The sequence below is a fragment of the Carlito syrichta genome, unplaced genomic scaffold (assembly GCF_000164805.1).
Source record: "Carlito syrichta isolate Samal-C Ts95f unplaced genomic scaffold, Tarsius_syrichta-2.0.1 Scaffold303772, whole genome shotgun sequence".
Taxonomy (NCBI): domain Eukaryota; kingdom Metazoa; phylum Chordata; class Mammalia; order Primates; family Tarsiidae; genus Carlito; species Carlito syrichta.
Window position 1 is genome coordinate 28,338 of NW_007247868.1, and position 17,950 is coordinate 46,287.

Sequence of the window (17,950 nt, forward strand, 5' to 3'; positions counted from 1 at the left end):
TCCTATTTCCCCCATCAGAAAGGAACTGCATGTACATTCACATCACCATTGATTTTTCCATTACAGGAGCAGCAGAAAAGAGTTCTAAACATGGTGCTGAAGACAAGACTCAGACCATTATTACTGCCATGAAAGAAAGAATGAAGATCAGGGAGAAAAACAGGCCAGAAGTATTTGAAGTCATTCAGGAAATGTTTCAGATTTCTAAAGAAGATTTTGTGCAATATACAAAGGCAGCCAAACAGAGTGTACTAGATGGGACATCCAAGTGGTCAGCAAAAATAACCATCACAGGTAAAAATAAGTCCTTAAGATTTTTTTATTCCACACTGAGATTTTTTGTATTTTAGAAATCACTACTGATAATAATTATAGGTAAAATAAATAGAATCTTTTTCAATCACAATATTGACAAATTTAGCTGGTACTTCAAATTTCTAACATATGTACTAGATAGATGAAGTAATTTTAGTCTATGTCCTGCTGTAATCAAAAGTTCTTTCATAGAAAAAAGATTTCTGTTTTCAGTATGTTCACCAATACCCCACAGTTAAAAGGAGATTAGCTTTTTTGCTGCCTGTCACTGATATTAGAAGAGTAGCTAATAATGTCTTTAACAATTTTTTTTAAATGAGAAAACAGGTATCATTTTATTTACTCCTGGTTCAATAGTCTTCATCCACTTGATCCTTGAGTCAAGGCTATTTGTGTTCAGTGATGTCTAGTTATTTGAACTTCTGAAGTCATTTGTAATATTAACAGCATGTGACTATGCATCATGCTAACATTTTCCAAGCCTCTTAATCTGTTCATTTTATATTTACAAGTTAAAAAAAGATACTTTTCTACTGGATAGAGTTGATCAATATTGACAGCAAACTCATAGAGTAAACAAATCAGTTAGAATCACAGACCTTTGAATGATGTTGGGTATTTATATATTATCTGTGTACCTTCCTCATTTCTCTATACATGTATACAGTAATGTGTATATGCATATATTGCTAATATTCATATGCATGTGTATATATATAACTACTGTTCACTAGAGGCAAAAGCAAATATTAAATATTTTAACATTCATTGTATTTATTTTATTACCGTATTACTTATTTTTTATTTTTAGAGACAAAGTCTCACTCTTTCACCTAGACTAGAGTACAGTAGTATGATTATAACTTACCACAGTCTAGAATTCCTGGGCTCAAGCAATTTTCCCATTTCAAACTCCTGAGTAGCTGCAATGACAGGCACATGCCACCACGCCCTGCTAATTTTTTATTTTTTTATTTTTTGTAGAGATGAAGTCTCACTATGTTGTCCAGTCTTGTCTCAAACTCTTGGCTTCAAGCTTTCTTCCTGCCTTGGCCTCCCAAATTGCTGAGGTTATAGGCATGAGCTACCACACCCTGCCTATTCTTTTATTAAACTATTAAACTATTTTTTTTAAGTCCTGTTGGTCATGAGAATAAAGGCAGTGGAGATATATCTGCAAACTCAGGGAAACAAGTGCTAGAAAAAATTTCCTTTATTATTATTATTTTTTGTTGTTGTTTCTGGGGAAATCTTTATCTTATAATGTTTATTTTGGTTTATTTCAGTGGTTTCTGCACAAGGCTTACAGGCAAAAGACAAAACAGGGTCTAGTGATCCATATGTTACAGTTCAAGTTGGAAAGAACAAAAGAAGGACTAAAACCATTTTTGGAAACTTGAATCCAGTATGGGATGAAAAGTTTTATTTGTGAGTATATGATATTAAACTATTACAAAGATTAAAATACTTAAGACAGGCATGCAAAGTACGTAAGCAATAATTATCTCATATTTTAATAATCTCTTTTTGCAAAAATTATAAAAGGAGAGAAACTAACACTATAAATTCACTTACTACTCTCATAATATTTATTATTTATTCTTCATCTTTGGAAGCAATTAAATAAGAAAAACATTTCAAACCAAAAAAAGGTGGCATTATTGGGGTGACTGCAGGAGGCAAATTCACAACATGATCTCTAACTTGGGATGATCCAGCAGAGCTAGGAATTTGTAGGCTTCAATCAACAATATATTGATATCTGGAGATTTATAAGTAAAGACAATAGAGGCTTTGAGTATCACCCGGCCCATCACTTGGGGGAGAACCACATCTACACTAGTCTGTGTTGATGAGATGGTTGATGTTAACTTTTACAACCTCTCATTTTCCATGAGAACATTTATTTTTAAACCTCTTACATTTTGCACTGAACAGCAAGAAATCATTTCTCTCTCAAGGGTTCTTTTCTTTCTACCACACCTTAGAGAGACAAAAAATGACTTCCAATTACCATTTGGTAGAAATGAAAAGCTTTAAGTGAGTTAAAGGCAGTTCTTATTCTTCTTATTCTTAAGTCCTCTCTTTGCAAATGGTTTAAACATGAATCTCATTAACATACTAAATAAGCAAATCCAGAACATGCAGCTTATTTGGGGATGTGGGCAATAGTGTGGAAGAAATAGTTTCTTGTGTATATGGGCTGATGAAGGAAATGTTAAGAAATAGGTTTGGAAAATCAGTTGGGACCAAATACCACAGGAAATAGAGAATAAGTTAAGGGACTTGGATGGTTTCTCCCTTAAGGTTGATCAGAGAGATCTATATCCCTTTGTTAACAGAAGACAAAAAACAATTGTTAGTTACAAATCTAAATTTCTGTTGGGATCAAGTAAATGAATAAAACAGAATAAAGGCAACAAAGGGGGAGGGATAGAGACCATGGTAGACTGGAGAGCAAGTGGCTCTAGGAAAATAAATGGCTTCCACTGCCATGCAATCAAGCAGACACAATATAACTAGAGCTTCCAGTTTTTCTGGAGAAGCTGGAAATTTGAAGATTTAAAACAACTTTATTGAGGTATAATTGATATAAATCTACATATTCAAAGTGTGCAATTTGTTAAGTTTTGACATATGTATTCCTCTGTGAAATCATTACTATAGACAAGATAATTAAAATGTCCATCAATCCCTCAAAAGATTCTTTATGCCCCAATGAAAGTCATCCCTCCTCATTTCCCTTGTGCCAAGGCAATCGTTGGTGTGCTTTCTGATACCATAGAATATGTTTCATTGTGCATATTCAAGAATTTTATAGAAATAGAAAATATGGTATGTTACTTTCTTTTGTGTGGTTCCATTCACTCGGCATAATTATTTTGAGATCTGTCCAAGTTGTAGGGCATATCACAGTTAGTTTTATCATTCACCTTTTGATGGCTATTTTGGTTTGTTTCCAGTTTGGGATTATTAAAAACAAAGTGACCTGTATATTAAACAGGTGACTCATACTAGAACTAAAATTTGTGTATAAATATTCGTATGGACATTTTTTTTTTTGAGTTGGAGTCTCACTCTGTCACCCAGGTTGGAATGCAGTGACACGCTCACCACAGTCTCGATCTGCTAGACTCAGGCAATCCTTCTGCCTCAGCCTTCCAAGTAGCTGGAAATACAGGTGTGTGCTGTCACACCTGGCTTAGTTTTTTGATTTATTGTAGAGATGAGGTCTCACCAAGTTGCCCAGGCTGGATTCGATCCCCTGAGTTCAGGCAATCCTCTAACCTCGGTCTCCCAAAGTGCTGGGATTACAGGTCTGAGTCACTGCGGCCGGCCATGGACATATATTTTTATTTGTCTTGAATAAATACATAGAATAGGAATAGCTGGATCATATATTAGGAATATAATTGATATTTGAGATGCTTTTTCCAAATGGTTATACCATTTTTTTATTTCTACCACAAGTGTATGGGAGTTCCAGGACAAACACATTCTTCCAATATAAATAATCCCTGATTTACGATGGTTTGACTTAATGATTGTTTTACTTGAATATCAGTTCATTAGGATGTAACTCTATTGTAAGCTAAGAAGTTACTTGGGACTTATACTTGGGTTATGGACTCTATTGAATGCCTCAACACTTTTGTACCATCATAAAGTCAACAAATCAAAAGTTGAACCATCGTAAGCCAGGGTCCATCTGCTGTGTTGCCAGTGTTAAGTGCATTTACAGCTTACAGTATTTTGACTTATCATGGGTTTATCATGGGATGTAACACTTTCATAAGTTGAGGAGCTTCTGTTCTAAATGAGGCCAGTCTTAAATTTTAGCCTTTCTAATGTATGTGTAGTTGGTATCTTAAAGTGGTTATATTTTGTATTTCTTTAAGGACTAATAATTTTGAATGTTATTATTATCCAGGTATCTTCTTTTGTTAGGTGTATGTGTAAAAATTTTGCCCACTTGATATTGTTCATGTATTTTATATTTGTGTAATTTTATGGTTTCAAGTTTTACATTTAGGTCTATGATACATTTTGAGGTAACTTTTTTTATTTTAGTGTAAGTTACAGACCCAAGTTCATTTTTTTGTTTGTTTTTATTTTTGCTTATGGATATACTGTTGCTTGTGTACCATTTTTTGAAAGCCCTATCCTTTCTTTACTAAATTGCTTTTGCACCTTTGATAGAATTCAGCTCTTCAAATATGTTTGGCTATATTTCTGGACTCTTCATGCTGTTCTATTGATCAATTTATCTGTATTCCCACACCATACAATCTTGATTACTCAATCTTTAAAGTATGTTTTAAAATAAGGTAGAATTAATCTTCCAACTTTCTTTTTCAGAGTTATTTTGGCTATTTTAAGATCTATTGATTATTTCATATTAATTTAAGAATCAGTTCATAAATCTTTGCAAAACAAAAAAACTCTTGATTGAATTTTGCCTGCTTTATAGTACTGGCAAAGATTTCCAGTATGATGTCGAATGGGAGTAATTAAGAGCAGACATCTTAGCCTTGTTTCCAAACAAGTGAAAAATTTCCTTTCTTGATTGACTATGATATTCATTGTAGCCTAATTATAGATGTCATTTATTCAGTTACAAAACCCATCTTCTATTCCCAGTGTGCTGAGAGTTTTCATTAGAAATGGATGTTGGAGCATGTCACAATCTTTTTCTATATCTGTTAAGATGATCATATGATTCTGATTGTCATTTTTAAAAAATTTACTTTAAAGATATCGCTCCATCATCTTTGTGTTTGCACTGTTTTCTATGAGAGATCTGCAGTTGTCCTCAGTTATGTTTCTATGTGTATATCTTCCCTATTCCCCCAACTGTTTTTAAAATGTCTTTTCTACTCATTTATACAATTTGACTATGATTTGGCACAGTGTAATCTTTTTCTTGTTTCTAATGCTTATAGTTTGTTAAGGTACTTGGGGCCTTCAGTTTTCTTTAAAATTAAGAAACATTTTGGCCTTATTAACTTAAATATTACTTCTACCCCTTTTTTGTAGACACTACTTGTACATATATTAGGTCTCTAGAAGTTGGTCCACAACTGACTAATGCTGGATTTTTGTTTTGTTTTGTTTTTTGAGTCAGAGTCTCACTTTGTTGCCCAGGCTGGAGTGCAGTGGCACAGTCACAGCTACTGCAGCTTTGACCTGTTGAACTCAGGCAATCCTACCTCAGCCTTCCAAGTAGTTGGGACTACAGGCACACACCACCATGCCTGGTTAATTTTTTGATTTATTGTAGATACGAGGACTCTTCAAGTTGCCCAGGCTGTCTCGAATCCCTGGGTTCAAGCAATCCTCTCACCTTGGCCTCCCTAAGTGCTGGGATTACAGGCATGAGCCATTTCACCTGCCATTTTTTTTAAATTTATTTTTTCTTCTTTTTTTTTCTGTTTCTCTTTGGATTATTTCTATTTCTATATATTTAAATTTACTAACCTTTCCTTCTTACCGTCTAATCTGCCATAAATCCAAACTATTGTATTTTTTATATATTTTATTTTTCATCTTAAGAAATTCAGACTGGGTCTTTGCATCTCTACTTAAATGTTTGAACATATGCAATACTTACAATAACTATTTTGATGTTCTTGCCTCCCAATTCTAACACTTATGTCCAATCTTGGTCAGCTTTGATTCATAGTTTTGTTTTGTTTTCTTCATTATGCATCATATTTTTCTGCTACTTTAAATGCCTGGTACTTTTAGATTTAATTCCAGGCATTGCAAATATTACTTTGTTGGTTGCTGGGTATTTTAGTATTCTATGAATATTCTTGAGCTCTGTTATAGACAAATTTAAGTTACATGGAAACATTTGTTTGTTGGATCTTGCTTTTTAAATGTGTTAAGTAGGAATTGAATAGTGCTCAATCTTAGACTACTCTCCTGTGTATACACTGGAATGGACCATTTAAATATAAAATATCTATATTCTTATTGACAGTTTTAATATAATTTTCTATGCTGTGTGTCTCTGTTTTCCTTTTGATAGGAGGCACCATCTGTATAAGCAATAACAACATATGTATTTTTTATACTACATAGGAAGCAAGACTCTTCAGTGTCCTCTTCCAGTTGAGTCATGAATTATGAGGGTTTCTAGTCTGCCAATGGGAAATTAGCTTGATTTCTGGACCAGGGTGAATACTGGGCATATTATATCTAAACCTTTGGAGGACACTTAGTCCAGCCTTGGGTAGTTTTATCATATGCATGTACTTATCATTACTCAACTGATTTCTCAAGGAGAACCCTCTGCAGATTGTTTGTTTTTCAGCTCTCTTCTTTTTGATATTATGCTCTTTGGCCTTTCACTGCCTTGGTCTTCCCAGATTTTCAACTCTTTCGACTTACACAGTATAATGGACTCTTCTTGGATTCTCTTTATTTGCATAATGGTCAGAAAACTCTCTCAAGGCAGTAATAGAAGTATTCATAGAGCTCCCCTTTTTTTTTTTTTTTTTTGCCTCTGAGAGATAACTGTTCTTCATTGCCCAATCTTCATTACATTGAAAGCCATTGTTTGATATATTTTGTTCACTTCTTGATTTTTCTGTGGGAGGATATCTCTGATCTCTGTTACTTCTTCTTGACTGTAATAGAAAGTCTGGAAACCTGAATTTGATTCATAAGCAAAAAAAAAAAACCAAAAAACAGTATGAGAGCCAACACAGGGTATGTCAGAGAAAACACAACTTCTAGAGAGATTTGATCCATAGGTTGCCAGTTGCAATCTGTGAAATAAAGTGGAAACATTTATTGTAGTATTTTCATCCTGCAAAGGGTCTTTTTTTGAGAAATCAGCTGAGTAATAATAAGTCCATTCATGTGAGAATACTACCCAAGACCACCCAAAAGGACTAAATGTGACAGTGCCCAGGAATAGTGTTTGTTTTCACCAACCTGGCTAGAAAGCATCATGGTTCACGGGGCAAGTACCCAGAAGTGTACACTGGGGTGCACCATTTAAATATGAAATATTTGTATTCTTATTGGCAGTGTTTATACAATTTTCTATGCTGTATGGCTCTGTTTTCCTTTTGATAGGAGACACCATCTGTACAGGCAATAACAATATAAGTATTTTTTTGTACATTATTTTCAAAGAAGAAGAAATTCAAGTTTAAAGTCACTGAACCCCGCCATGCATGAACTATATATAAGTATATAATTTTCCACAATATTTTCCACCTTACTGACTAAATATTTATAAGCTTTAAGTGAAGTTACATTTGTAATTATTTTCTATTTGTCTCCTTCTAGGATATACAAAATGCCAAATTGGTTTTTAACATTAATTTCTTCTGTCACTAGTTTCCTGGATTCCAAGATTTCATTCTCATTAGAGAGGTTCTATATCACTGGTTCCAGACATACTATCTTTAAGCTACCTGTGCAAGTTTTCATTTTATCATAAAAATAGCATGAGAACTGCAAAGTTATATTTTCTTTCTAAAAACATCTCTTTTGCAGAAAGAAATGAATTCATCGTGAATTTATGTGCAGATTTTGAAAAATACATACACGTCACAGATGAATTCATCCATGCCTCCCCCTACTCTGACAGTTATGCCCTGTGAACTGGGGTGTAAAAATGCGTCCTGACATTCTGAAAATAGGATGTTTTATTAATAGTGTGGCTTTAACTTCTGAGCTTGAGATTTTCTGATCTGAAAAATTGGGATAATAATACATACCTCACAGAACTGTCATATTTGTTGAGAATGTCTACATAAATCTCATGGCACTTGTTAAGTATTAAAACTATAGTTGTATTATCATTATTAGCATTAATACCATGATTATATCTTTTGTGCTAAGCTTCAGGAGTTTGCAACAAATATGACAATATTATGCTCATGTCAAAAAGTTCCAACTTGAATAGTGAGGCCAAGAGATAAACCAGCAAACAGAATACTGTAAAAAGAAAAAGAAAGTACTACTTAAATAAAAATCAGATAACTGAGACTGGGGAAAGAATCTGAGAGATTGTTTTGTCCAGCTTTCTCATTTTATTGCTGAGAAAATTGAAGCTTTGATAAATTGTAGTAGAGTTGGCACTACAAACCAGCCCCCTGTTGTAAAGCTACAAATAAGTTACAAGTAGAAATTAAGAAGTGTCATTTTTCCTACATTCAAAGTCGACTTGAAAAGATGCCATTGACCTAACAAGACAAGTAATCACAAAGCTGGTAAAATAAAAATGTAGAGTTGAAATAACTTTTCAACTCTGCAATTTGGTTTGAAAGCTTAATTGTTCCCCCATTAGTGGTACTTTGATGCCATCCAAAAAATATAATGCTATATAATTTCAATTTTAATTTTAATTCTCTTACTATAGGTTAAAACAAGGAGTTTGAATTCTTAATCTTCAAAATACTATGAATGTTGTATCACTCTAGAATGTGGCACTTTGGAAAGAACAGGGGCATGACCAATTAAGCCCTTGCAGAAATCTGGGTTGGGAGGGTTGGAAACAAATGTTTAATTTCTAAAATATCATGTGAAGATTCATGAAGATAACACATATGAAAGTGCTTTGAAATTATTAAGTATTATATAAATCTAAGGTGCTTATTATCGTTGCTCTTTGATCATAAGTTGCATAGTCGACCATTTCACAATTAATTATGACATTTGATTTTACTTTCATATGCTACAGTTTAATGAAATGCTTTATGCTTATTATAAACCATTCCCTCAGGAGAAAGAAGAGCAAGTCTCTCCCAGTGCATTATAGAGAAAAAAATGACAATATGGTCTGTCCATTTGAATAAGAAATTTCAGAGACATATTATATGTATATGTTGATGCTTTGTTTTCTGAGGACTCTGTAGTTGATTTGGTGCCTCATTTTTTGCTGACTCCTGAAATAAAAACTAATTTTTGTGCCGACTTTCTGCTAGAGGCTAGGTAGGTCATGGAGATGATAGTAGGGGTATTCATTTTTAGTTGATATTATCCATTGGAGTAAAGAATTATGTTAATAAAAGGAAGTCTAGTCAACACAATACCTGGGTAGGAGTATAAATGTTTCTTCATTTATCGTAGTATCAAATAGGCATGGGAATGGTCTTTAGACATTGTACTTATGCAATTGACTGGACAGCCAGCTACACTTGCTTCATGGGGTATCAATTAAACTTCAACTACATTTTTATATGAATAGCATTGCATTAAGGTGCCATGAAAAGTATTGATTTAAAGAGTGATTCCGTGTTAAACCAAAAAGCTATCTGGCCTACAGGATTATAAACTTGAGCTCTCCAGAAGAGTTCTGGTCTAGGAAAACCCTTCACTTCTTTGAACCTGTTTCACAATGGGGAATCTGCTAAAATTATTCTCCACCTTGAAGGGAAGCATAACACTAAAGCACCATAAACTCATAATGCTATTGTTTAGAGGCATGATTGCCTAAGTCCTTTTGAAGCTTATGTCAGCCACGTTCAATTCCCAGCTACCCAGATGCAGTAGTATTACTCACAGAGTGCCTCAGGCCCATGGCTCTCCATCATGCCATGTGCTACTCAGTCAGAGATAAGTATGAATTAAGCATAAACTAAGCTCCATAAGCAATATCTTATTTAATACCACAATTAAATAAAAATATCTTCATAGCACAGCAGACTAATATTTTAAAATGACAGCCTGAACATAATTAAGGATTTGATTTATGGCCTAGATTACTAACAGTCTTTTCCTGGGCTATGTGGGAAGGGAACATTTCCTCAGTTGCCTGAACTAGCTTACAGTGATGGTATCAACATCAGCAAGTCATTTGTCATAGAAGTTGGTTTCATAATTGTCTACAGCAAGATTGAGTTTAGTCACACTTTATGGGTTTAGAATTTTTTTTACTCGTCATTATCTACATTGTGAAAAGGCCTAGAAAATATAATAACCAATGCTGCCTTTCAGTTATAAAATGAGATTGAGCCATTACCCCTTCACACACAGCAAAGGCAATAGAACAGCATTTACTTTATCACAGCTTTATACCAGAACCTAAGGGTGTTATGATAAGGAGAGGAAGGAGTTGTGCAAAGACATCAGGACTGGATTTCATAAAATATGAATTTAGGGTCACCAAAGAGAATTAATTCAGTCAAGAGAGAGAGGAAGTAATGGGGAGGCAGAGACAGAAAAACAGATAGAGGTAAACAAACTCTGTGATATTCTGTAGGCAGAGATGCAGGATGCCATGAAGTTTCCTTAGTTTTAAACTGAAAGCCAACAGAAGTAAAATCCCCTAAATCTTTAGGGAGCAGTTGGATTACAAACAGCAATTCTTGAGGACAATGGGACTATTCTATAGGAATCCTTTGAGGTCAGAAGAACGAGAAGCCCCCGCACTTAACTACATAGAAAGGGATTCAGAGGGAACAAATTTTATTATATGAGAACAGATTGCCCTTGTAGGAATCCAGAAAAAGTCAAACAACAAAAATCCAAATGGGCAGAAATGGTTATGCTCTTTTATCCTTCTATTCTGTAAGGGTTTGTTCACCTGTATCTGTTTTTCTCTGTCTCTGTCTCTTCATTACTTTCTCTCTCTCTAATCTTTGATGTTATTCCACCCTCCTTTCCTCTCTCATCTGTGCACTAGCCTGATGACTGATTACTCAATAGCTTCTCTTATCTTTAGCGTTCACATGGTACATAATCTTTGCCCTAAGGCCATGTGTCTCCCAACTCTAGCACTCAGTTTGCTTCCAGAAGCCTCTTTGGATTTTTTTTACCAATTAGTCCAATTCATCTCTGCCCATCATACAAATCATACAACACATCATACAAATCATGGGTTATTGGTCTGTCAATAATGGGAACATCTTAAAACTATTGACTGTATATTTTACATGTGCAGGAAAGAGCAGGGACGGCCAAGTAGTCTGCTTGTCACTCATGTGTGAGTTGAAACAATTTTCCCTGAGTCTAATTCGTCTAGTAAGAGCACTACAACCAATCTGATTTAGCAGCATTTGCAAGACCTGAAAACTATAATGCTGATCAATATCCATTCAGTTTATTCTCTCACCTCTTAAATGTACCCCATGTATGGAACAACTATTTTGAAAGCAGGAAAAAAAGATCAGCTAGTACTGTTTCTGGCTAAACTGGGAGTCTTTATATCTCTACTGAGCCAGACTCAGGCAATGTAAAATCCAGCTTCATGGGCAATTTTAAAAAGCTTTTGTTTTTATTTTTTTAGTGCCAGCTTCAACATTCTTTAGATAAATAATTCACTGAACATAAATTTACGTGTAAGATACTTTTCTAGGTGCTAAAGACACTGGGAAAACTATAACATGCAAATGCTTTTATTTCACAGCTTCCATTATAATGGAAGTAGGGATGATTCTGAGGCTAGCATTAGCCAGGGAAAGCCACTCCTCACTCTTTGGAAGTTTGAGGAGAAGTGTGCAGTTTTGCCTGGTGCTGCCATCTTGGTGGTGTTTGACAACAGAATAGTTATTTTATTCTTTAAAAAAGGGTGTTTATAACAAGGTAGTATTTGAAGGCTGAACAAAAGAAGTTTTAGACAGGTAGTAACTTGCTAAAGAAATGTTAATGACTAGGAAGGAAAATCTAAAACAAAACCCAAATCACTGCAAGTATCATCATAATTGTAAACACTGGCATTTGTGTAGCTATTTACTGTATCTTAACTCCTGTCAAATGTGTTACACTTCACAACTAACTTATGAGCTTGTGTCATTATAATAGTTGATATTATCATTCTACAAATGAGAATGCTAATGCTCAAGGAGGCCCAATTTTTTGCTAAAAATTCATCCCAACAAACAAAATAAAAGAAACCAGACTCATAACAATATCTTCTATTATTATAATAAATGTCCTTTCCACATTACTTCATTTTTTTCACTAGTGCCAATTGTTCAAAACAACCACACAAAGAAAGTCATGGAAAAGTCAGTACTAAAAGCCCTACATAAAAAAGTCAGTACTAAAAGCCCTACATAAAAAAAGGTAAGTGGAGACCTAGAAGCTATTAAGAAAGACTAAAATTATTAAACTTCTAGAGATGAAAACCACAATGTATAAAATAAAGGGTACACCAAATAGGAATGACAAAAAATCAGGAATTGCAGAAGAAAAGATTACTGAATTTAAAAGTATAATACTTGAAAAAAAAGATGAAATAAAATGCAGAAAAAAATTAAATAAATGGAGCAACAGTGAAATCACTTCAAGCAGCCTAGTAAATGTCTAACTGGAGTCCCTAAAGGAAAGGAGAAAGATAAAAGCAGAGAAAAATTATGTCAGGAAATAATGACTATTTTTTTCAAATTTGATCAAAATTATAAAGTTACAAACTCAAGAAACCTAATGAATTCCAAGCACAAAAAAGCATAGGAAATATTGCATGAAGGAACATTATAATCAAAATCAGTGAAGAGAAAATTGCTCAAAACTGGTGAAGAGAAAATCTTGAAAGAAGCCAGAGAAAAGGACACATTATACAGAGAAAGAAAAGTAATGACAGCAGACTTCTTGTCAGAAATTATGCAATTTATAACATAGCAGTGCAACATCTTTCAATTATTAAAAGAAAAGCTGTCAAGCTAGAATTCTATACCCAGAGAAAATATTCAAATACAAAAGCAGCAAAATAGTTTTCATTTTTTTAATTAGGGTTTTTTAAGACATAAAAAAACTGAAAAGATTCCTGCACTAAAAGAAATGCTAAAGTCATTCAGGCATAAGAAAAGTGATACTAGTTGAAAATATGGATCAATATAAATGAATAAAAAAATTAACACTGAAAATTGTAGCTTCATTGGCAAATATAATAGACCATTATGTTATTATTTAGATTTGTTTAAAAATCACTAAATGTTCAAGCAAAAATAATAACCATCTATTTATAAGTTATATCCTAAGTAATAATTTAAATGTGTGGTAATGATTGCAATAAAGGTCTAGAGGACCGAACTGGGAGTATATTTATTGTAAACTTCTTATACTGTATATTAAGGGATATCATATTATTTGTAAGTTGACTGAAAATTTACAGATGTGTACTATAGCCTCTAAAACAACCACTAAAATGGAAAAACAAAATGTTATGACTAACAAGTCAACAAATTCAACAAAATTCAATATCAAAAATATTCGATAAATCCAGTAAAAATGGAAAAGAAACAGATGGGGAAAATAGAAAACAGATCGCAAGATAATAAAGCTAAATATGCCAATGACTACATTAAATATAAAACATCTAATTGTCCCAACTAAAATGCAGAGATTGTCTTATTAAATAAAAAGGCAAGACCCAAGCATATCATACTCATAAGAAATATACTTTAAATATAAATACATAAATATATATATTACTTGTAGGTGTGCTTCTTAGAACCTTCACGCAATAAAAGCAGAATACACATTATTTTCAAGTGCACACAGAACATTTGTATCAAGAGCAAATAAACACATGAAAATATGCTCAGTGTCATTCATCATTAGGGAAATACAAATAAAAACCACTTGAAAACCACTTCATACTTTGTAAAATACTGTGTTCTTTGCCCTTTATTTTATTTATTTTTTTCTTTTTTGCTTTCTTGGGGACCAATGAGTATTTTTTATAATTGCATTTGATATACTTTGTTGGGTTATTTATATCTTATTATTTGTTGTTTTAGTGTTTGTTTCAGAGTTTACAGTATATATCTTTAAATTATGACAGTCAACCTACCTGTAACATTGTACTACTTCACTTATAGTATAACAAAGTTCAACAGTCTACTTCCTATTGTCCGTTCAGGACTTTTGCACTATTATTGCTAAATGTTGGCTAGAAAGTAGAGGAGTTAGAACTCTACTGTTGAGAGAATATAAACTGGTAAGTAAATCACTTGGAATAATAGTTCATTAGTTTCCTGAAATGAAAGCTTGTGTCCATATAAAGGCTTGTATACAAATATTCATAAATAATTTTTTGTAATAGCTAAAAACTGAAAACAACTCCAAAAATTCATCATTAAGTGAAGAGATATACAAGTTGTGATATATTCATACTGGAATACTATTCAGTAGTGAAAAGCAATGAACTATTGATATCTATAAAATCATGGATAAATCTCAAAATAATTATGCTGAGTGACAGAATCCAAACAGAAAGAGTATTACAGTATAATTCCATTTATGTAAAGTTATAAAAGATGCAAACTCACATATAATGTAAGAAATCAGATCATTGGTTACGTGGAGGGGGTGAGGAAGAAAAAGGATGAGAGGAACTGATTACAAAGCAACCCGAAGGAACTTTTAGAGGAGATAGATATGTTAACTATATTGATTATGGTCATAGTTCTTCGGGTGAATACATATGCTAAGACCTAACAAATTGGTACATTTCAAATATATGCATTTAATTGTATGCCAGTTATACCTCAATAAACTGTTGGAATAGAAACCTCTGACAGTATAATTAATTTCACTCACTATATTAGCAGAGTCAATATTTTTCTAATGGTATAAAATTCAAGATGGTATAAAATGTCTGCTTCTAGGATGATGATGACGATGATGAAGATGATGATAATGGACCCCAACAATAATGTTGTCCACGATTCCCATCACAACCATATTTTGTGTCTGGTACTTAATGGTTTATGATGTTCTTCTACACACCTAACATCTTAGAAGAAATAGAGTGTCTTACACATTTGGATCCTCACATTTATAGCTGAGAAAAATTAATCTCAAACTTTTCCAAAATTATAGGTGGTCGACCTATAGAACCCCAGTCTCAGCCTTCTTTCTCTAAGTACTTGGTCTCACTAGAGGTGCCTTGAGGAGCTAATTGGTGCATAATAATGTGAAGTTTCAATACCTTACACATTGATTTTTGTATAAAAAGATCATTACCCCAAATTTAGATAATGTGCTAACTTACACACATCTACTTTCATTTAGCATTTTTTTCATGTTAGTCTTGCATTCTAGACCATTTTTGGTATGGTTCCTAACAATTTACATGTCTTTTATTAGGTATGTCTTTTGTTAGTTATGATGTTAGTGTTATTTTCTCACCTAAGTTTTGAGCTCCTTGAGAATGGGGACATCCTAAAATAATGTAAGCCTAAAAATCTACTTAATGATTATTTTAAATTATAATTTCTAAAGTTGATTCCTTACCAACAAAAGTATCTTCCATAAACTTTTACTTTTAATTTTTTTCATGTACTCCCATTATTGCATCACCCTTATTTCTTGCTTCTGTTTTCAGTGGCACTTTTTCCTCAATATTTCCAAAAACATTTTTTCCCTTTTTTGTACACTACCAGAACGTTAGTTTAGTGAACTCAGACATTGACATTTTTATTAGCATCTCCAGAATGTTTCCCTGCCTGATGAAATCTTAGCAATGCCTTTAGTCTTCATGATATGTTCATTATTTTCTTTCAGTTATGTCTCTAACCAATAAATTTTGAAGCTGTTTTTGACTAGAATTGGACTTTGAGGGACAATAAAGGGGACAAAACTTACTTTGACTCAGTTAAAGCACCAAAATAAGCAGTAGGAAACAACCTCTTGAGCTTTTCTGGTGATTGGCCCCACATTATCCTTTTCACTCTGTCCTCACAAAGTTAAGTATAAGATTAAAAGAGCACAGGGTGGAAAACTGCTACGAACTCTGGGGAATCAGCTGGCATGTCTTTCCATCTCAAGATGATTTCTAAGGCCCTCTCTGACATCATCGTTTTATTACTTTATAAAATTCTACTATTGACAGGTAATGAAGTAGATGTGTGGGGAAATTTTCATTACAAAGACAACACTAACTTTATCTTTTTAACATTGCTAGTACAAGGGTCACATTTAAAATAGTTTTAGGAATGCTTTATTAAATATTTCATTTTAATAAAGTATTGACTTATACTCTGCTTTGTGCAAGGAGGAATGGGAACAACTAATCCAGTTTGATTTTCCACTTGTATATTCATTCACAAGGATTTAAATGAAACTAAATGGTTTGAACCTTAACTGTTTAGTAATATGGAAGTAATGTTGTAAGAAAAATGATACATTTGGGGAAAATTAGGTTGCTGATAGATTTATGAACTGGCTTCCAGGAGATATCAGAGATTTGAGGCTATTCTATAGATAGAACTCTTTAAGGACAGGCAGTAGCCTGTGGTTTAGGTTTGCTTTTTGTTTATTAACTGACTCTCATGAGTATATCTTACATTTCTGGAACCCCCAGAAACCCCTTAACAGCCAGAAGTTTCTTATTGCCCCTACTTTAGGATAAGATGTCAGGATAATATTCTCATTTGAGCTTAAAAGCTTTAGATTTTCTTGAGTAGACAAAATTAATCCCCCATCTGGTGGGAGAGGTACCGGGAAGTCCCCTGAGGAGTGGCTGAGTTTCTGGAAAAGCATTTCACCACAGTGTCTAAGTGATCCCTTCTAGGATCAATGTCACTCTCAAATGAATCAAATTTAGAAAGTCTTAAAGATCTCCAGGGCTCCTTCAACTTCATTGTTAGCTATTTGGTATTGTTCTTTACTTGTCTTCCCCACCATTAATCTCTTCAATATCTTCATTAATAATCAGACTACATTTTGTGAATGTACTAGCTTTTTTCCCCCTTAACCTAGTAGACTTTCTTGAACTTGCCAAGTACAAACTGGATTGTCAATTAGAACACAGACAAGACTTCATCATATAGGCTGGTTATTACTAGATCATGCCAGCCATACGAAACTATTGATATTTGACCCATTTGACCTACAAAAATAGTAATTTTATGTGGTTCAACCTAAAGTAATAGTTTTCATTTAAATGATTTCTATCTGAAACATCAGTCATACCTTTTTAACAGTTAGAGCACAATATTTTTTGTACTTTTTTCAAAAATGTAAGCTATGTTTATATTTGATCAGATTGGCTTGTTTTATTTTTATTACACAAACTTTTGGAAGTGTTAAGTACATTCAGATAGGTACTTAGTAAATTTTTTTAGCTGTTTGTAATTATATATATTCAACTTTCGTTTTTATGACATTTAAGTTTGCATATTAATGATAAAGGGTGACTATTGTAGATGAGTACCAATGCCAAAACAGCACAGACGTTAAGTGTTTTGTGGTTTTTGTGCAGTGACTTGGTATTTTTTTAAATTCCATCTTTTTGCATTTTTCATAACATCTAGCAAAAAAGTCCAGAGAGGACTGAAGTATAACCAGTGTTACTATTTATGAATTCTTAAGCACATTTATTCCATTCCAGATAATTGTTTAAAGCTTAGACTTAAGTGGAAAAGTTAATTGGAATGTGAGATTTCTTAACATTCCTTTTCTTTAGCAATTCCTTGGTGATTAGTATGGAAGTTTTAATAAGCTTGTACTGTGCTCTTGTATTGCTGATATTTGGGAAGAAAAGGATATTAGTTAGTATTTACCTTTATGATTGTCTCTCTTCATTCAAATTAGATGTTTAAAGTCTGGTCAGGAAACTGATATAACTACACTTGTTACTGACATTTCCATCATTGTTTCAAAGTTCTTAAAAGAATGGTAGCTCTTCTTTTCTAGCCATGGAGGTGAGGGGAAGAACTGAAGA

At 33.3% G+C, this 17,950-nt stretch overlaps 1 protein-coding gene across 3 annotated transcripts in view; it reads left to right on the plus strand.

Moving 5' to 3' along the window:
* The window catches only part of UNC13C (unc-13 homolog C), a 390,922-nt gene that overhangs the window by 27,223 nt on the left and 345,749 nt on the right, over positions 1-17,950 (plus strand). For all 3 annotated transcript variants that reach the window (XM_008059183.2, XM_021712948.1, XM_021712950.1), the window contains 2 exons: positions 67-294; positions 1,602-1,743. In XM_008059183.2, coding sequence (XP_008057374.1) covers positions 67-294; positions 1,602-1,743 — 370 coding nt within the window. The remainder of the gene's footprint in view (positions 1-66; positions 295-1,601; positions 1,744-17,950) is intronic.